Raw genomic sequence first — 22533 nt, 5'->3', positions numbered from 1 at the left:
CCCCGATGTCTGCTCTGTCTCTGTCTCTCTATATCTGTCTCTGTATCTGTCTCTCTCTCTCTGTCTGTATCTCTCTCTCTCTCTCTTTCTCTCTATCACACACACACACACACACACACACACACACACACGCACATTTTGTAGAGGCAAACGTCCCTGAGGCTTCCCTGGTGGCACAGTGGTTAAGAATCCGCCTGCCAATGCAGGGGACATGGGTTTGAGCCCTGGTCCGGGAGGATCGCACAGGCCGTGCACGGAGCAACTAAGCCCGTGTGCCACAACTACTGAGCCTGCGTGCCACAACTACGGAAGCCCACACGCCTAGAGCACAAGCTCTGCAACAAGAGAAGCCACCGCAATGAGAAGACTGCACACTGCAACCAAGAGTAGGCCCTGCTTACTGCAGCTAGAGAGAGCCCACGCAGCTACAAAGACCCAACGCAGCCAAAAGTAAATAAAATAAATTAACTTATTAAAAAAAAAAACAGTCCTTGACTCTGATACCTCTGACTTCAGTATGCTGCTTGCAAATGATCAAAAGAACCTCTCCTGGCTGTTGAATCTTCAACAAAAAAGATTATCTTCGCTCCAGTGCTTGTACAGATCTGGCTCCTCTGTTCTTCCTTAGAACAATCATTCTCTTTCCTTTTCCTCAAATACCTCCACCTAATACTCTCTCTTGGCCCAAGGTCGCTAGCTTCAGAACCCACTCCAACACCTGCAGCAGAATAAGCCTAGCTGGAGACTGCCTTCATCTGCCCCTGCAAGGTCTTAGTGAAAAAGAGAGAAACTGGCTGGTGGTATATCTTTTACTGTCTATTTCAAAGAAAACATGCTAAGTGTATGCCTACTTACTCAGTGGTAGGGAGGTTGGGAAAAAGAAATCCTATGTGTTTCCAGAAGGTTGTTGGCCAAGGAAGATGGGGTTTGAATTGATGAGTAAGGACAACACTTTGAGTTACTTGAATTTTCTTCTGTGTGTATGCGTATTTTTCATAATCTCTAAAGCATAAAATTATGTTTGACAAAAGTGGTGGCCTAAACATTGGAAGAGACACCAACGAAACTCTGAAGCCTTTGGAAGACACGAAGGAAATTATTTGTAACCAAGACACGCCCTTGGGAATTGCAAGCTCTACTGTCTCCCCCAAACCCTCACCCTGCCCCGTGCAGCCACCAAGAGCCCTCGTGCCCAGGGTAACTGAGAGCCAAGGAAGTTCATTGCCTGCCCTTTATCAGATGTAGAGGGAGAAGGCATTTCCCCAGCCAGCAGCATCCCCAATTCATATCCTACTCAAAAAAGCCCCTGCCCATGAAAGGAGAGCTTCCTGCGGTAGCCTGGAGCCGAACCATCCAACACAGCCAACCTGCCACCTGCTGACCGCTCCCATGGGCTAACTAGGAGTCCCTTCGAAATGCAAAATGTAATGCAAATATCCCTTTGGTCTTTTTATGGAGGAGATCCTGGGAGTGTAGAATGCGGACAGAGAAGATATACTTATATACTATAAGTAGGGGTTATATCTACTCCTGCCCCTATTCCTCTCCCCCAAGCTGCCTCAGGTAACTCAGAAAATCATAAATCCTGCAGCAGGCAAAAGTCTCCCTTCTTGAATAGTAGCCAAGTGACTGTTGTAACTAGAACCTTCTCCTTAAGGGGGCCGTGTGAGTCGGGATGGGGAGGGGAGGATGAGGGGTGAGCCTGTAACTACCTACATTAGATAGCCTTGGGCTGCTGTAACAAGATAAGTGACTTAAGCAACAGGAATTTGTTTTGTCATTGTTCTGGAGGCTGGAAGTCCAAGATCAAGGTGCTGAGAGGGTTGGTTTCTGGTGAGGACTCTTTTCTTGGCTTGTAGATGGCTACCTTCTCTCTGTGTCCTTGCATGGCCTTTCCTCTCTGTGTGGGAAAAGAGAGCTCTGGTGCCCCTTCCTCTAAGGACACCAGTCCTATCAGATTAGGGCCCCACCCTTAGGGCCTCATTTCACCTTAACTACCTCCCTAAAGGCCCTGTCTCCAAATACAGTCATACTGGGGGTTAGGGCTTAAGGATATGAATTTTAGGGGGACACAGTTCTGTCCATAGCACCACTCCAAAGAGTTTATCAAAGTATTTTTTTCTGGCTGGGTCCAGTCACAGGACTCTCTGTGAGACAAGTTCTCTCAATTCAGCCTTCTCCTTTGTTATATTTCTAGCAATGTTTTTGTGCCTCTTGTGTTTTGGCACCTGAGACAGACACCCACTGACTCTCTACTTAATCCCACTGTACCTCAAGCAGCAAAACAGATCATTTAGACCAAGCTAGGAGTATTAACAGTTCTTCTGTGGGTTTATTGGGACATAGCTATTGCTTTAAGTGGTCTCTTTCAGCTTGGAGCTATAAAGATTTTGACAAGACCCTCCTCACAGCCTGTAGACTTCTCAACCCTTTAGGACTAGTAAACCTCTTAGTTCGTACATGTACATATTTCAGTGGGTCTTTGAACCCCCGACGTTGCAGGCAAAATGTGGTACATATGTGTGCTTGTGGGTTTTTCCAGTGACGGAAAGCAAAACTTTTTTCGACTTTTCCCAGGAGTCCGTGACTCCAACAAGATTAAGACCAAATGTTCTTTACTATTTATGACAAAGGATAGTACTGATAGGACTACTTTTCTGTTGTGCATTTGTTTCCTAACATAAAACGATGCCTTGATAAGGAGGGCATTATCCTTTCTCGTTGTCTGCGACTTAGCAGAATGCAACAGCTGATATTTCTTATTTATTATAGGACAATCTAGAATTTTAAAGGAATGCTTTGTTGTTCTTTTTGCAGTCTTCTATCAGGGTGATCAACCCATGTCTAGAAGCATTAAGGAAAATATTAACTTTTCAGAAATTCTGAATAAAGTTTATGGCAACTGTTCATCTTTACATGGGAGTTTAAGAAGCTTTTCATTCCTTTTCTAAGCCCCACAAATAAATATTTTGGGAAAAGAATCGAGAAACAGCTAAAATTTTAGCAGTGATGAAGAAATGACAAAAGTGTTAATCCTGTTAATGGCAATGACTAAAGAAAAAATGGTCAGAATTTTTTTCAAGAGGAATTTTATTGTGAACAACTGGGATCTCTTAAGTATTGCCTCCTTTTAAGTCTAAACTCAAAACAAATAATTTGTTCAGGCTTTGTGGAAGCTCAGTCAGGTTTGCCTCCTCCAGCCCGTGTTGACATTGACTTGGCTGTGAGTCCCTGAGATGCCCTCAATTCTTCATTTTCTGTGGCTATTGATTCTTTCTTTTTTGCCTCCTTTCTCTTCAGCAGCAAATGTAATGCTTCTTAGAATATATAAATCATGGGGCTTCAAGGGCTTAGAGAGCTGTAGGTGAATTAGGACATTATGTAATAGTGCAAACATAATTGTATCATTAAAGGAAAACATTCTGCCCTCCCTAGATGGGATTGTAAGCTGGTGCTGAGGCTCATGAGTTTTTGTAACTGAATGTTATCACTGACAACTCTAAGCATTTTATTCTAGCACAAGGTTCTTCATACAGTCGGCCCTCCATATCCACGTGTTCTGCATCTGCAGATTCAAGCATCCGCGGTTAATGCAGAACCCGTGGATATGGAGGGCCACAGATTTTGGTATCCGCGGGAGGTCCTGAAATGAATCTCCCAGGGATACCAGTGGATGACTTGTACATATCTACAGCAATTCCTAATGACAGGGGAACATTCAGAAAGCAGGGATGAATGCTACACATGTGCAAAGAGGGGTTGTTTCGGTCTTAAGATGGGCAAAATCGATTGCCTGATATTTTATCTCCTTAATGATGTTGTATTTTTTTCCCTCAGGATGTTGAGAAGTAATCGTATAAGCTGCGTAGGGAACGACAGTTTCACAGGACTCAGTTCTGTGCGTTTGCTTTCTTTATATGATAATCAAATTACTACAATCGCACCAGGGGCTTTTGATACTCTCCATTCTTTATCTACTCTGTAAGTATGAAAAATAGTCTTCATTTATGTATTAATCGAGCCCGTGTATTATATTTGTTACTTTTATTGATAAGATTTTAATGTATTACTAAGCAGTTCATAAAAATGAGATCAAAGACTTAGACTTTTCTTAAAAAGGACAAATTTGTTCATGTTAAACTTATTTTAATTTTTCTAAAAACATTGCCTACTATCCTATATTAAAATTTAACAAAAATCATGGTATTTTTCAGTCGTTTGTTTTTATAACAATGTGATGTGGCTTAATTTATAAATGATACTCTTATAATTTGATTGAGAATTATTTTATTCCTTTACAAATAAAAGAAATGTAGATTTGTTTTTCCCAGTGCTCTCACATTGGAGTCTTCACAATATAAGTATTATAAAAACAGAGTTGATAGGGTTATTGCCAACAAAGTGTACTCAAAAGGATCATTCACAATGACAGGAGATATATTAGGATGACCAGACCAACAATAAGAGCTCACCAGAGGGCATTTACTGTGATATTAAGAAGGTATTAAAGAAATAGGCTGAGCCTATCCAAGAGCACATTTTATGTGGACGGTTGGAGAATAAAGAATATTTGTAGGTCTACAGATAGAACTCAGAAAGTGTCAGAAAACAAACAAACTTTCCAAGTGTTTCAGGCCCCTTGTATGTCAGTATTTAAAAAGCAGTGTTTGAAATGATAAACCTTATAACTGATATGGCTTCCTGGTAATGGTGGCATCTAAAAATACTAATTTAACTGAAAAGGTAGTTAGAAGGAAAAAAATCATGTTCAACGTAGCTCAAGTCCCTGAAGAAATAATTTGAGGGAAGCATCCATCCATCAGTAAGGTACTTAATCCTCTTTCCACATAAAATGTGACATTTTCCATCAAGTGACTAATTTGTGCATATTAAAGATGGCATGTTTATAAATAATGGGATTGTCAATAGGTTTGTGCTGAAGTGGTGAGATGCCAAAAGTATTGAGATTTGTAGAAGTAAGTTCATTTTTATAACTGGCATTTAATCAACTCAGCTGTCAGTTCAGATGGGAAACCTATTCTCTGGAGCAAATAAGAGATGGAAATCTTGAAATGACAAATTAATGAAATAGCTGTTGTCAGGTTAAACTCAATAATATAAGGTAATCAGCCTTCATCTTTATATTAAATTACTGCATTATCAGTGTAGGGAAGTTTGACAGTAAGTCAGATCTCTGACAAGTCTAAATTATCTCTAAATGAGATATCTATCAGGATTCACTGCCTAAACCCTGAATTGCCACCTTCACTTTATTTTTCATATGAAATGATTTGAAGAATTCTTATATGAAAATATTGTTCTTATTTTTTAAGTTCCAAACATAGATATTTCAGTCAAAGAACGCATCCCATATGTTGTGTGTGACTGAGCATGAATTGGGGGTGGGGTGAATACAAAGACTAAGAAGGAATCATTCCAACAGATACAGTACGGGAAAATGGTAGCATGGGGTTTTGAGAAGTCAGAAAGCGAACCTCTAAACTGAGCTCTGCATTGTTTGCATGTGGCGCTTAGAAACCTCTTGGCCAATCCTTTTAATTGTAACTGCTACCTGGCTTGGTTGGGAGAATGGCTCAGGAAGAAAAGAATTGTAACGGGAAATCCTCGATGTCAGAAACCCTACTTCCTCAAAGAAATCCCCATCCAGGATGTTGCCATTCAAGACTTCACTTGTGATGATGGTAAGAAAACCTGGCCAGGTCTGTGACCACCAGACACTCTCTGGTGATTGTTCTGATGCTGTGGGGCATAATTAGACAGTACATCATAGTTCAGGCAATGAATAGTTATTATGCATTTTTTGCTTTGTTTTTGCTGTTTTGTTTTAGCAACAGGGCACTTACTTGCTCAGACTGTACTCTCACATCTAGCTCTACTTGGTTTGTGTTTCTGAATGTTTTAGAAGATTTTCTAATTTCCAGCTTGTGGTTGATACTATTTAAATAGCTTCATTTTTGTTTTTCTTTACTATTCTAAGCATCTCTTTTAGTAATTGCCATTTAACTACCAATGATAAAAGCAATTGACTCATAAAATAGAAATTCTAGTAAACCTAACAAGAATAATAGTTTTCACTTTTTAGTACTCTCTGTATATCATCACATTTAATTCTCATAATAGCCCTGTAATGTAGGTAGAACATAGGTTCTATAATTGTTGGCAATAAATGAAGAGCTCATTTGAGCCGTATAGTTTCAAATGAGGGGCCCATATACTTTTTGCTAACCATGTAAAACTAATCTGTCCCTTTATGTCTCTTCCTGTCTGTCTCTTTTCAATCTCTCCATAATTCAGTTTACATATTCTGATTAAAAGTATAATTTGTATAAACAACTGAACAAAGAGCACATTATAATCGTATTGATAATACAAACTGTGAATTGTTTTATGGAATTCTGCCCTAGGCAGTCTGAAAAGAGACTTGCACAGAATGTACGGTGTCGATTTGTAAATACTTAATATCCTATACATAAGTCATCATATGGCTGAAGACTCTTGTGTTTGTTAAGCTAAAGGCATAAAATCCCTTCTAGCGTCTTCAAAGCCACAAATCTGGGTTTTCCTGTATTTCTTTTGGCAATTTAGGAAATGATGACAATAGTTGTTCCCCACTCTCTCGCTGTCCTACGGAGTGTACCTGCTTGGACACGGTGGTCCGATGTAGCAACAAAGCCTTGAAGGTCTTGCCCAAAGGTATTCCAAGAGATGTCACTGAATTGTAAGTAGAGCTTGTCTTTCCCTTTCCTGAAGGATTAATATTTCACACACCAAGGGAAATGGAGACCAAACAAAAATCTTTTGAGTCTTGTTTGCAAATAGCATTCATTTTGTGGGCCATTCATTAGTATCATGGAAAACCCTAAGCAAATAATATAAAAGCTAGTTCAGGTCCCCTTGGGAAAGGCTGGTTGTGTGTTTCTCTTTGTTTCTCACTATAGGATTTCTCAGAGCCTTTATTATGCTAGTGTGCAGTCTGAGCTCCGAGAGAGGATGTAAACTCTGAGGTAGTTCCCATACTTGTTGTCTCCATAGCCCTTTTCTCATGGAGTATCTTGCAATGCTCATGTTCCATCAAATGCACCTTAAGAAATGCTATGTATTTAGTTTATCTATGGTGGCTGGGATGTTTCATATGATTGATTATTCTTTACCGTGTGTCCCCTTGGAGAATATCTCACACAAGGGATACATAAATACGTGGGGTGTGGAAGGAGCTGACATAATCTTTACCCTTAAAAGGAGATACTGCCCTTTGGACTTGAATCAGAGTCCCTTAGATCATAAAGGGCATGGGGCCAATTATCCCTAATATTTTCAGAACTGATATTTACAAATTACATAGCCAATATAGACGTATAAAGATGCTAAGCACCGCACACACTTCCTTAGCTGCCTTATGCTTTGTATGTGGAACGGAATAAACCTAAGCATTAGCTGCTTAACAATGGTGCATGCAGGCTCCATTTCATTCCTTTATCTGTATATGAAGAACCATGGACAAATGCTTGATATGCGATTGAGTCACTTTGCCTCTGTTTATTTTTTTCTGTGTGAAACCATGTATCAAAAATGTAATTCAGGCAGATGTTTACCTGTAATTCATGCACAAATGTACAAGTATTGCAAAGGAGCAGATTTGATAAACTTTTGGCAACCTGGAACATAGGCAATGAGGTTCAAGAAGATGCCACTTCAGTTATCAAGGAACTTATGTTCAAATCATGTGCAGTTCTATGAATTCTAATTTGGTCCTGAATTGACACTTTGAGAAAAAGTGTGTGACCTTCCCTCTTGAAGCTGAACTGTTGTAAAGGGCTCAGTTTCTCTCTTTTGTTACCAACCACAGTTGTTAGTTAACTGTAAGCACTGCTTTATGTGTGTGTGTGATTAAATTCTTAATTCTTATTTTGATATGTATTTATTTCAGAAGATTACCCTCCATCCAATGTTGGGAAGATACATGCCTATAGAGTATTCTATATGCAAAATACTGATTATAACAACACCCCAGCCAAGGACATAATACCCAGCATAACATTTAGATCACCTTTGATGCTAAATCCCTCCTTCTACCATTTTAACTGACCCATGCTTTTGTCCTTTTACCTGATTCCCATCAAATAATTTTAAACGTCTTTTAATTTCCTTGTTAAATTACTTCTGCTTGATTCATTTGTCTAATGCCATCTATGTGTTTCTTCTGTCAGATAGTTGAGTCTTCAATCTATTCCTCTACAAATTATTAAAAAATAATTCTTTTTTTAAAGAAAATACGTTTTAGAGATGAGGAAGACATTAACTCATCTCCTGTGAATTCTAGCTTTACCTCCCCAAGAGCTTATTCTTAGAAGCATACCAAGTCAGCAGGATCCCTCTCTCCAGTAACATATATGCATGTATTAGAAAATTTCCATGTGCATATTATATTAAATTATTAAAGAATTTGGCAAATATAAGTATGTAGTGGTGGACAGTTTTGAACAAATGGTATCCATTATTTTTAATCAGTTCCATATAGTTTCCCTCTTAGATTGTTTTACTTGTAAGCATTCATAGTGCACATTCTGAACCTTTTTAGCTTTGTGTTAGGATGCTTTTGAGAGTAAAGGAAAAGTGCTGAAGTACATGGGATTATGCTTCCCTCTAGTGGTACCAAGAAACGCTTAGCTAGAGAAAAGAAAGAGGGGAGAGAAGTTGAAACATGAAGTCAGAAAATTTGAATAGGCATAAGAAGTCATAAAAAGCCTGACTCTTAATCACATGTTCATTACATATTTTGATAACTTGTGCCTTTTATATAACTTTTTTCATTCTTAAGTATTTGAAATAGATAGCTATCTTAGGCAGTTTCTCAGCTACTTCTACATCCAGCAAAAATACGAACCTCAACCTTGGATCTGGAGATAGGCCACAGCCCTGGGGCAGGGTGGGCAACATGCCCAATGTGGCAGAATTGTTTGTGGACACATCTATAACCAGATGGCCCAAGTTGCTGAAAGACATTTTTACCCATCACCGTCTACATTCTGGGAAAGAACAGCCTTGGGAGGAGATGAAATTATTTTTCTTTTTGTGATGTCATGGATATACCTTTAAGCATTCATTTACTTCTGTGTCTTGACTGTTAGCCCAAAGACTGTTTATTTTCTGATCATTCTTCTGACTCTAATCAGAAAGGGAAATTTGACTTACATGTGGTTATTTTCTTACTACTGTATCGTTACTGTGCTGTACTTGTGCACTTGATAAATGTTGTGATATTCTATGAAACCTTCTAAAATTAATATCACCAAGCAGATGTACAAGGGGAGAACTGTTTCTAAGATTTTTTTTAACTGATATCTAATTACATTCAAATTCCCAAATATATCCTTTGAATCATCTGTTGTTATTTACTAAGTGTGTTAATACAAAGTAAGGCAGCAAAGATTGGTCTTGCTGGTGGTAGCAACTTCCTGCCAGTAGTGAATGCATTTCATGGTGGTGTTTCCACATAAACGCAAGTGAACTGAAGACTGACTTAAAATATAGGCGATTGAATGACCCTTCTTGCTGACACACAAATGGTTGGATACATGCCTTTCCTTCTTAGATAAACCACAAGGAATCAGACTCACCAGTTTCTCCTTGGTTTTATAATTTAGCCTAAGTAATCCACAAAAGAATTCTGCTGGATTGGACAACTGTGGTTTTTTACTTCTCTTAAATAGCAGTCCTAGCTGGGAACATGACATCTTAAAGCTGAAATTTCCAAGTGTTTCCTTGCTTCAGCTGAGAGTGAAATATTGTTCAACTATTTGAGGATTCACTATTGTTACTTCTTAAAAAAATAATATTGTTTCTTTGTTTTCAGGTATCTGGATGGAAACCAGTTTACCCTGGTTCCTAAGGAACTCTCTAACTACAAGCATTTAACACTTATGTGAGTAATGTATTTTTCTGTCTTTGACTTCTTATTTTATTTCATGAAAATGGGGATAGCAAGGGGCAGAAGATTTAGTGAACCTTTCAGATTATATAAATCATCTTCAGTTAGATGCTTCCCTTCTTGCTCACTGTGGTTCTGGATCACTAGCCACATTTTCATTGAATATCAATCAGGCAATGGTGCGTCTTAGAAAAAGGTCCTCCTCTATTCAAAGTACAAATACAATGAAGTCTAAGTATCAGAGAATTACAGAAAGGCAGTAAGTTGCATACTTCTATTGAAGATGAATATGAGCTATTTTATGACAATCCAAGGAGAGAAAAATGGAAAACAATGTTTTTATTCTCGACTTTAAATAAAACAGAGTAGATAGTAATAGCTTTACTGAGAATATATTATAAATATAGTTTATTAGGCTTGATTTTCTTATTTAATACACTATGAATTAACATATGGGCTTCCAGTATTAAAATTTATTTTATAAAATCCATATTTACTCATATAGTATTTAGGTAAACTTGACAAAGATACTGACATTCTGAGTATAAACGTCCAAACATTGAATTGTTTTTACCAGTTTGGTTTGATGTCCTCCTAAAGTAGCATCTCTCTTTCATTATGTAAACAATTTTTTACAATCTTTAAGTTGTAAATACAAGATTATATGTAAACATACAAACATTTCATTTCAATCTAGTTATGCACACTATATTTTTAAAAAGATATAATCTTACTATATATAATGTCACACTTAGAGTAGCCTTGTTGGTAATTGATAAAACTTGTCACAAAACAAAAAAATCAGCAACGATAATGGATATAAAGGGAAATACTTTTTTACATCTATCTGATTTTAGAGTAAATATGCTGTCTTATATTTCCAGTGTTCCTAGAAGAAACAGGGTTTGTTCCTAATTAGTGAATTCTAGAAACCTAGGTAGCAGAAAATGTTATGTTTCTCATTGTGAAGTTTACCCTAAGCACGTGGAGGCTGTTGATCCTTTTCAGCTTTCCTTAAATGTATGTGAAAACCAAACACTTCGTAGGAAGTGTGTAGAACTGCTTAAATGACAAATGATTAAATTAAGCAAAAAGAACATCCTCTAAGATATCTTGTTCTGCCTCTAGTTATTTATTTAATAGCAGCAAGAACTGATTACATACATTTGTTCTGTTAAATAAACCATTAAATTGCTGCAACTTCCAAAGGGTCACTTCAGCAGAATTGGGTCATTTGTGAGACAGCATGCGATTATTTAAAACCAGTTTGGAAATGAAAAATGAGAATTTGTAGATCCAGAAATGGTTTTACCAGTGACTCATTATACAACTCTAGGCAAGTAACTTCTGCTAGTATCGATGTATTTATTTATTTTTTTAAATTTAGCCATAGTACTTCAGCAACTAAGAAGATGGATTATAAAGCTCCTATAACATTCCTGCCATTTTCACAATTTCATTGGTCCATTTTACTGATACTTTGGTATTTTAATAAGGGAATGTGGATAATCTTCAGCAGCTTTTCTGAACCTTGCATTTCTTCACATATTTTGCTTCAGAAAAATATAGTGAACATAAATACACACAGAGACATAGATGAACATAAATTATGACCCATAATCTTCCATTTATTCATGAATCTTCCTTTAGTCATATATTTGGCATTTTGCTTTAGATAAAAATTAGTGAATATTCACTAATATGTGTATCACATTGTCATATATATGTGAGTGAATGTATGTATATATTTACTAATTTTTTCTAAAGCAAAACGCTAAACATACATAATAGGTCATTATATAGATGTTATTATATATTAATATACATTACAATATTATATTTATAATATGTATTATATGTCATTATATTATATATATCATGTATATATTATATATAATAAAAATAAGATCAAGTTCACTGAATATAAATTACAACCTGTAGTACAAATTACACTTATAAATACCCATTTAGCATTGATAAAAACTCCACATCTCTCTCATTTACTTATCATTTATTAAACAGACATTTACTAAGGACCATCTAGGGGCCAGTGACTTTGCCAGGCAAAGTTTTTAATTATGGTGTTGTTTTTAATGATGGCATTGTAATGTAACTAAATGAGGGATTCTTTCAGTTATCCAGTTTGAATATTTGTATGTGACAGTGAAGATAAAGTATGTGTTACTGATGGAACTTTCAAGAACAAAGGTTTATTTCTCACCTATCCAATGTGTCTGTTGTGAATGGCCTCCACGTGTCTTTGCCCTGGGATCAGGCAATGGGTACGGCCTCTCTGTGGAACATAGGAGCCTTGCAGAGGTGGGAGCAAAGGGATATGAGAAGAGTCTCAGCTCTAAAGCTTCTGCTCTGAAGTGAAACCAGCGCTGGTGCCCACACTTCACTGGCCAAAGCAAGGCACATGGTCACTTCTAATTTCAGCAGGCTTGGGCATGAATAGTTATGAATAACATTACAGTCTACCCCAGAGGATTACCCAATGTTTTGTTATTTTCAGATAAAAGCTGAGTCCTAACAATGCTGCTATAACTGTGAGCAAGAAGAACTTTTTCTTTCTAAGAATCACTAATATGTCAATTTCTATGGTAACAGTGGACTCCATTTCTTTCTTTTTCTCTTTTAGAGACTTAAGTAACAACCGAATAAGCACCCTTTCTAATCAGAGCTTCAGCAACATGACCCAGCTCCTCACCTTGTGAGTAGGAAGTATGGTACTAAGTTAATTCCTTAATTCACTGGACATTCCTGGTAAACAAGACAGAGTTTCTGCCCTCAAGGAATGTTAATACTGTTGGGAGAAACAGACAAATAAAAACCTCAGTAAACAAATACAGATAGTATAAAAAGTGTTGGGGGGCTTCCCTGGTGGCGCAGTGGTTGAGAGTCCACCTGCCGATGCAGGGGACGCAGGTTCGTGCCGCGGTCCGGGAAGATCCCACATGCCACGGAGCGGCTGGGCCCGTGAGCCATGGCCGCTGAGCCTGCGCGTCCGGAGCCTGTGCTCCGCAACGGGAGAGGCCACAACAGTGAGAGGCCTGCGTACCGCAAAAAAAAAAAAAAAAAAAAAATGTTGGGTTCTATAAAAGAAACAAAGAATAATTTGCATTTGTGGCAGGTTTGGGAGAGATCCTTAAGACAGACTTTCAGAGGAAGTCACCTTAGGAAGGACACGGTTGAGGCAACAGCAACAGCAGTGGTAGGAAGCATTCTAGACTGTATTTTAGAAATAAATATGTTGTATTGGCGAAACAGCACAAAGATTGAAAGGATATTATGCGTCAATATTCTCAATTTATAAGATGCTAAAGTAACCCTTTTCTTAACTGCTTTATTTTTAAAAATGACATTTGGCCATTTGGGGATACTTGAGTAAAACAAATTGGCTTACGTGTGCTTTCAGAATTCTTAGTTACAACCGTTTGAGATGCATTCCTCCTCGAACCTTCGATGGATTGAAGTCTCTTCGATTACTGTAAGCATCTTATGTTTAACAAAATACTTCTTTTCTCAGGCATCTGGATTTTGGGTCGTCTTTTTAATGATTTAACTGCTTTGTTTATTTTGGGGTATTTTGGGTTATATAAATTCGAATTTACTAAAAATTTGGAAATGGGAAAATTCTATCTTACGGCATCAATTCTCAACAGCTTTTACTTGGACAACATAATTTTCTCTTTTGTAACATGTTGTTGCTGGGGTGACTTATTTGATAATATATGATATTAAGATGTAGTTTTATATAGATCTAATTTTGCAAGAAATATAGGAAATTTTAATTTCATTAAAAGTTATATAATGCAACACAACATATTTTTACTATACAAAATTTCTCTTGAAGTACATGAAATAAAATGTGGTCCTCAATCCCAATCCTCTCCCCAGAATTGACACTTAAACAGTTCAGTGTTCTCTTCTGGTCCTTTTTTATGTTTGTTTTTATGTATTTATATATGTATGCCTACAGCTGTATAACTTAAAAACCATAAATAGGGTTTTTCTTAGCCTGTCATTGACTATTTTTATTTAACAATATGCTTTAGACTTTAGACTTTCCATTCCATCATATGTAATATTCCTCAACTGTTTAACTGGTAAAGAGGGTTCCATAGAATGAAGGGACCATAAATTATTTAAGCATCTTCATCTTTACTATCATTTGGTTTGATTCCAAATTTTCGTTATTCTATACAGTGCTGGAATGAACGTCCTATACATCCATCTAACTGTCAAGCATATTAGGAGAATACCAAAAGTAGTCACCTTGTTGTCCCCCAAACAATTTACAAATTTATTTTCCACCAATGCTATTCTAACAGAGTACCTATTTCAAAGCACTCTTGTAAATATTGAGTATTATTAATCCTTTCATTTTTGTCATATGACAGATGGAACATTATTTTCCATTCCTCTTTTAATTTGCAATTCCAATTACTAGAACGTTTGAGTATATTTTGTTTATTGAGCATTTGTATTTCTTATTCTATGAGCCTGATTGTATCAGTTCCCATTTTCTGTGGTTACTTTGTCTTTTCCTTATTAACATACCTGCCTTTATGCACTTGACTCTAAGTTTGCAGGTCTTTTTACAAAGGAATTAATCCTTATAGCTTACATATGTTGCAGATATTTCCCATTCTGTTTTTTATATGCAATCTTTTTTTTTAATTGAAATATAGTTGATTTACAATGTTGTGTTAGTTTCTGGTTGCAGCAAAGTGATTTGGTTATATATGTGTGTATGTGTGTATATATATATGTACACACACAGATATATATGTATATATTTTTTCATACTCTTTTCCCTTATAGTTTATTACAAGCTATTGAATATAGTTCCCTGTGCTATGCAGTAGGATCTTATTGTTTTGTAATCTTTTATATTATGGATATATTTTACATTGTCAAAAATTTATCACTCTTTTCCATTATGATTTCTGAGTTTTAGAATATAGAGCTTTAAAAAGCCTTCCATATCCCATGTTTATAAAAAGGAGCTCATCTATATTTTAATACACTTTCAGTTTTATTTTTACATTTAACTCTTCGATCTAGAATTTACTTTATGCATATGATGTGAAGAAGGAACTAACATTCTGCATCCCCAAATAGATACCCAGTTGTGTAAAGACTATTTATTGAATATACCATCTTTTCTACACTAATTTTAAAAGCTTGTTATAAACTAAAGTCTCATATATGCATGGGAATTTTTCTGAACTCCCTGAAATAATAGGAAATTTAATTTTGCTTTTTCTTGCTTTTAGTTCTTTACATGGAAATGACATTTCAGTTGTGCCTGAAGGTGCTTTCAACGATCTTTCTGCATTATCACACCTGTGAGTATCTAGTTCATGAATGTGGGTTTAGGGTCAAACTCTCCCTGGCAAGTGAGTTTGGAACAAATGGTCCATTTTTATTGTCACATCATAAAATGTGATTGGTTCCATCTTTAAAGAAGATGTAAAGATTTTCAATCTAGATATGGCGCCTTCTACAAAATAGCCTTTATTTATCCTTTTGGCCCTAACTCCCCATTAGTTGAGCTCTCTTTGCTTTCAAAAATGTCTCTTCTTACAAACATGGCTCCCCAACTTCCTAGCCTATGCTTTTTCTTTAATGTTCTCTGATTCTAAATATCAGCTCCCCTTCAATTCAGTCTGCCCAAACCCTGCTTTTCCAAGTCATATCCCAAATATCACCTCCTCAAGGAAGCCTATCCTGATTTGCTCAAACTGGATTCATTTATTTAGCAAATATTACTCAGCACTGACTGTGGCACCATGCAGAAATAAATTAGACAAAATTTAAGACATTATGGTGTGGGAGAGGGAAACAGCCAAATCCTCATATTGGCTGAAATTTGTTTCCTTTGCATTCTCTCTCATAGCAGGCTGTTTGTACCTCCATATTTCTTGGAAGTACAATAAAACAATTTAATAATGAGGTCCAAAGCACACAACTGGGTTAAATTCCATTGTTCCATTATTTTTAGCTGTAGTGTTAAGGCCTTGGCAAATTGGAAGGAAGTTCAGAGAACAGCCCTAGAATCCAAAGCCTTCTTGGGTCAGGCTGAGTTTGGCATCACCTGGTGACAGTTATCTGCTTCAGCTTAAATATCAATATCAGTTGGCCCTTGGTTCTCCAGAAGAGGTTACTTGCCATATTTTTTCTTGGATTTGCCCTCCTCTTCAAAGTCTACCAAACCCCAAGAAGATAAGAAGTTTAGAAAATTGAGAGAAGGGGATGGGCAGAGAATAGGAGCCATTAGTCAATCATGCTACATCTGAATTTCCCTTATAGGGGCTGTGTTATCAGTGTAGGTTTTTGTCAATGGGACTGCTGCTGTCAATATCCCTTCCATTACATTAAACTACTAGGTCCCTGGAGGCAAGACCTCCATTTTTTCATGTGTGAGCCCCTGCTCCGACCTCAAAGTTGACATCAGGGCCACTTCTCTGCAAACTCCATGGAAGTCACTTGTCTGAGATCCCATGTAAATGAGACCCCTGGCTCAGGGGTGCAGGACTGCGGCACTGCGGCAGGGAATGCCTCCTAGAGAAGGAAGTGGCTGTTCAGCTAGTGTTAGGGTGATGAATCAGAAAAGGCTACGGGAAAGGTGCTGCTTGAGCTAAGTAGGATTGTCCTTTATGTGACCTTCCTCCCCAACAGGGAGAGCAATTTGAATCTTCTTTGTCATGCATCCTATTTGGCATGTATTTCATTTTATGCAATTGTCTTTTATACCCCAGACCAGAGAGAGCTATGCTCCATTCACAGTTTTTACTGTTTCTCCTGGCATAGTAAGGACTTAGCAAATGTCAGTACAGATGAGATCAAATGACTCAAAAACATCATTTTCCTCATTTTTAATTTAAAAGAAAGGTTTGAATCTGACATACATATGAGCATAACATTTACTTCAATTCTTGGCTAGAGTTTGGCATTAAAACAGCTGCAATATAAAGTATTACAGTTTTGTAAGTATATTTTGAAAGTCTCTTCATAGAATAATTTTGCTTAGACTATATATCTAGAAACATTACTATTCTGAAGTTAATTATAAATCAGCATTAATCAGTTTTTAAATGCTACTTTATGCACACACTGCTCGTGCCCAAGCTTGGCAAATTTGTGAATCCATTGGTTAACGTCTCTGGCCTCAGTTTTTTAATCTGTAAAATGGGTTGTTAATAATGTTGATCTCATGGAGTTTCTATTTAGGATAAAATGAGGTAATTCATATAAATGGCTTAGCACAATTCCTGTATATCATAATGATACAATAAATAGCTAGTGTTTATAATCAAGCATCTTGATTATTTTTCCTATCACTACAACTACTTATGTGAGTAGGAACCAAAGTTCTAAAATGAAAAACTTTAAAGGGACAAACGTCCAATGGAATTCCAAGCTCTGGGGAACTAGCTTTATGCATCTTTATTATTTTATGCCCTTCCTTATCTTCTTGCGTTTTACTGGTCCTTTACCCTGAAACATCCTTTCCAACCTTTTCCACATACTTGAAACTAAATATCTAAAAGCTCAGACTTCTTAAACCATCAGTCTCCCAGAAGAGTCACCCTCTGTTCATAGTTATCTTGTAAATTCTTCTGCTATACCACTTCTAATGAAAATTACTTGTATGTATGAGTCTATGTTAATCTCCTTTGCAGAAGGAGTTTTTTGGGGTTAAAAATAATATATTATTCATATTTGGGTCCCCAGAACCTGGCATAATGATTGGGTTCTACGTAAATCATTGGTGAATGAAGGAAGTGTTAATGTGCATTTGGCATGTGCTTGCACACAATATAAACCTGTCTGCAAATACAAGGAGACTTTGTAAAGCCAGGTAAGTGTTAACACTGGTGACAACTCACTAAATCGCAGTTGCACATAATTCAGGAAAATGGGGAATCCCCAATGCCTCCATTTTCTTCTAAATTTTTATCAATAAATCTATAGGGATTTTCTACTGAGCATCACCATAAATTATGGTCTCTTAGCAAATAATAACGGTGCTTCCATACTTGTGTGTGCTTTTGTTGTGTTGTTTTACAGAGCAATTGGAGCCAACCCTCTTTACTGTGATTGTAACATGCAGTGGTTATCCGACTGGGTAAAGTCGGAATACAAAGAACCAGGAATTGCTCGCTGTGCTGGTCCTGGAGAAATGGCAGATAAACTATTACTCACAACTCCCTCCAAAAAATTTACATGTCAAGGTATAGTTCTTAACCAGTTGTACTTCTGTAAATAAAACTTCATCGTGTTTATTTAAAAGAAAAAAGAAAACCATGGGCTGCTAGATTTCATGGGTATAGCTGAAAAACTCCAATAAATAATTACTGTTTCTTCCCATACTTGTTGAAGACAGAGTAGTTATATGAGGAGCCCAAGGAAAGAATTTATTTTGAAATAAATCACAGAAATAACCCATTGGAAATGACTAAGTTTTCTTTAAAATGTATGGAGAAATGAAGAGTACACAATTTCTGGAAATTCCTCTCATAGCCTCTAACAAGTGAAATATTTTGCTTTTGCTTTGTCTGAATGTGTACCCTGCTCCTAGGGCTGCCAGGGCCCTGTGGCTTCCTGATTCCAGGTAAGGAGAAATGAGCCCTCCCCAGTGTTCAGGCCAGACCTTCCGACTCACCTCCTGTGCTTCACTCTTCCTATGTCGATGGTGCTGTTTCTTGCTTGTTTGGATCCTTTTCTTTTCCCTTTGTTTTATGTGCTTGTGAATTCTATACAGTGGCTTAGTAACAAATAGTTTCTTCTCTTATTACAAAAGTAATCTATGCCCAACATAGAAAATCTAAAGGATAGGAAAATGTAAACGATAAGAAACTAAAGATCTAAATCTAACAGTTAATGACAATACCAAAAGATAATCACTATTAAACTTGTTTTGTATATCTTTCCACTTTTTCTAGTCAAATATATGGATTTAAGTTTCTTACCAAAAATAGGGTAAAAGGTCACTATAATCCTTAATTTTCGATGTTTCAAGAGGGCCACTTTTAATTATTAGATGGAGGAGAGAAATTCTTAAAAATTCTAAATGTGTAAGCAGCAAATGCTTATTAAACTTGTTTTATTGGTAAAACTAAACCTTGGGTATTGTGGAGCATAGAGAAAGTTGCAGACCTACCTGAAAAGATAAGCTTTCAACACTTGATCATGTAGGTGGGAAAACATATCTAAGTAGGTAATAGTGTGCAGTGAATCACAGAATGAAGACCAGCCTGGTTTCACCTGGGCTAAATTCCAGCTTCAATTTTCAATAGCTATGTAACTTTAGTTTACTAGCTTAACCAGCCTGTGGCTCAGATTCCTCATCTGTAGGCAGAGGTGATGATAATACATACCAGAAAGGGTTTTTTAAGATTAGATGAGATATTATAAGTGGAATCTTAAAGAAAAAAAAAAAAAGAAAAGAAAATGTCGTTTTCACAGGAACAGAGAATAGCAGGGTAGTTTCCAGCGGCCGGGGGAGAGAGAAAATGGGGAGATGTTGGTGAAAGTGTACAAACTTTCAGTTATAAGGACAATAAGTTCTGAGGATCTAATGTACAGCATGGTGACAATAGTTAATAATATGGTATTGGATGCTTAAAAGTTTCTGAGAGTGAATCTTAAGCATTCTTCCCACACACACACAAAAGTTAATTATGTGAGGTGATGGATGTATATTATCTTGCTCTTGTTAATCACTACACAGTGTATATGTATATCAAGTCATCAGGTTATACATTTTAAGTACATACAATTATATTTGTAAAATATTTTTCAATAAAGTTGGGGGAAGAGCATTCTTTTATTTAATATATATAAAACATGCTTACTGCCTTACGCACAATAGCTCTCAGTATAGGTTAGCTGCCATTTTTATTATTATAACATTTCAAACACCAGCAAAAATATGATGCGGGATGGCATGCTATGTTCTGTTGGTGAAAGAAGGAATTTTCAAAAACTGTATTCCGTCCTCCAAACATTTTTAAGTGGTCATCTGATGTTATTTCATAGTTATAAATGGTAACAGAAGATGTAATTCACAGTGCATTGTAAATATTGATATCTTAAAACAACACTCTTCCATTATTCTTTTAAATGTATTTTGTGGAATCTAAATATCACAGCCAATTTTAAAAGAAACAAAAACAAGATCCTCAATATTTTATGTTGCTCTTTTTCCTCGAACTTCGATTTTTCTCCTTGAATTTCTATTTCCAGTACCTCAGAGAACTGTATCATTCTTCACTGCCAAAAATATGTATATAATTTGAATATTTAAAATTTCCTACCACTAAAGATCTATGAGTTTTTAAATTTTTATTAGAATTAATTGTCAATAATGCTTAATGCAACACTGATTGCAACAGCATAATTATTTATCAATATGCTAATATTTATATTCAAAATTGAAATTAAAATTTTATTGGAAATGCCTCTCTGGGATTATGTGCATTGATTGCAAGAGACTTTGCAAATAACCAATGTTTTAAATTATTCTTTTGTAACCTCAGATGCTTCCTTGGGGCAGTGCCCCATGGTAAATTTCTGGTGGGCTGAGAAGTATATCATTTTTTTGTAAGGTGGAGATGATTGTCAAAGGGGAGATAGGGGAGGAGAAACTGGCATAAAAACTTACTTGTAGGCATATTATTGGGCAGATTGATTCTAGAAAGAGTATATAGACAAGTTGAGCAACTGCAGACTGATTCTGTTACACTCTCTGTACCCAGGGATACTCACACTCCACTTTGAAAAATGCTGGTGTTTATCTTCAATTCTTAAATCTTAGAGTTCCATGAAGATATTTCTTTTTTTTTTAATTTTTTAAAATTAATTAATTAATTTATTTATTTTGGGCTGTGTTGGGTCTTCGTTGCTGCGAATGGGCTTTTCTCTAGTTGTGGCGAGCGGGGGCTACTCTTAGGTGCAGTGCGTGGGCTTCTACACTGCGGTGGCTTCTCTTGTTGTGGAGCATGGACTCTAGGTGCACAGGCTTCAGTAGTTGTGGCACGTGGGCTCAGTAGTTGTGGCTCGCGGGCTCTAGAGCACAGGCTCAGTAGTTGTGGCGCACAGGCTTAGTTGCTCTGCGGCATGTGGGATCTCCCTGGATCAGGGCTTGAACCCATGTCCCCTGAATTGGCAGGTGGATTCTTAACCACTGTGCTACCAGGGAAGTCCCCACATTAATTTGTTAAATGTTCCCAGAAGGCCAGTGAATACAAACATACATACACGCATAAATGTCTGTTTAACTCAAGATTTGTCTAATTGATTTGACCTTTTCTTCATTAATAGTATCTTTTGTTCTTAGTATAGCATGAATGGAAATATGCTTTGGTCTGGATCAGTGTAGCCTGATAGACCTTTCTGCAGGGATAGAAATGTTCCATACCTGTGCTATCCAATATGGTAGCCACTAGCCACATGTGGTTGTTGAAATGTAGCTAAGGCAACTGCGGAAATGATTTTTTAAATTGTATTTAAATTTAAACTTAAATAGTCATATGTAGCTAGTGGCTACCATATTGCATAGTGCTGTTGCTACAGGACTCAGATGAAGAAATCCTGTCAGAGAGCGGCTGTGAAAGGTTTCTTGCAAGAGTGTCTAAGCCAGTTGTTTGGATAAGCAGGCAAGTGTGAGGACTTGAGCTACAGGTGGGTGGAACTGCAGGAGCCCAGCTGTGATATAGGAAAATGCTGGAACTGTGACAGTTTATTTAATATTCACTGACTCATCGAATTAACAAATCACACATATTTCAAGGTACATCCTAAACTACATAGCAGACAGCATAGGTGTAGGCCAGTTGACAAGAAGTGTAGACATTCAGAACTCAACAAATTTAGTGTAAGTGCACTTAGCAAACTTTAAGATTTACTCAGTTCCTCTATAACTTAACCTAATTTTAGAGAGATAGCAAACATTGAAACTCATAATGTTCTTTGCCAGCATTTCTCGATATTTGTCAGAATATTGTAAACCACTCTCATATTCTTTGCTAGAAATATTTACTCATAAAAAATGGATTGGTAAAGACAAAGTATTCTAATCCATTCATTAAAATAATTAACTCTGGGAAATCTACCGAGTACTGTGTTTTTGAGTTTACACGCTTTATGAGCTTGAAAGCAGTAAAATTACACTTCTTTAAATATTTTATAATTTGAGGTTTTTATATTTTAACTTTTGTGCCAGTTTTAATGTGTTTTATTTATTCATGAAAATCATGTAAGTACATACTCCTAATATTAAAGTTTGTAAATATGTAATTTCAAATTACAGCAGGAAGATGAATATTCTTTATTTGAAAAGATGTTTATGTACCTATATTTAAATATAACTTAAATATTTTCTCTGCTAGAAAAGACAATATTATTTTGAGTAATTAATTCTTTCAATACAATTTTTATCTTACATTTTTCAGAGTATTTTCTTTGTAGTATAATCTCATAGTTTCAGCGCACAACAGAAATAAATGAACTGAATGAAATAGATTATCAGAGCATATTTAATTAATACCCAGATTAGGGCATTCTTGAATGGG

The 22533-nt window shown here is 36.5% G+C and overlaps 1 protein-coding gene across 1 annotated transcript in view; it reads left to right on the top strand.

Annotated features, from left to right (window-relative positions):
* Window positions 1-22533, top strand: part of SLIT2 (slit guidance ligand 2) — a 390009-nt gene that overhangs the window by 308783 nt on the left and 58693 nt on the right. The window contains exons 18-25 of the mRNA XM_082653966.1: window positions 3838-3981; window positions 5536-5702; window positions 6607-6739; window positions 9875-9943; window positions 12591-12662; window positions 13368-13439; window positions 15232-15303; window positions 18029-18192. Of these exons, the coding sequence (XP_082510092.1) occupies window positions 3838-3981; window positions 5536-5702; window positions 6607-6739; window positions 9875-9943; window positions 12591-12662; window positions 13368-13439; window positions 15232-15303; window positions 18029-18192 (893 nt within the window). The remainder of the gene's footprint in view (window positions 1-3837; window positions 3982-5535; window positions 5703-6606; window positions 6740-9874; window positions 9944-12590; window positions 12663-13367; window positions 13440-15231; window positions 15304-18028; window positions 18193-22533) is intronic.

Source organism: Grampus griseus (assembly GCF_964374135.1).
Source record: "Grampus griseus genome assembly, chromosome: 4".
Lineage (NCBI taxonomy): Eukaryota > Metazoa > Chordata > Mammalia > Artiodactyla > Delphinidae > Grampus > Grampus griseus.
The sequence above is the reverse complement of the archived record's forward strand: the minus strand, read 5'-3'. Positions and strand labels throughout refer to the sequence as shown.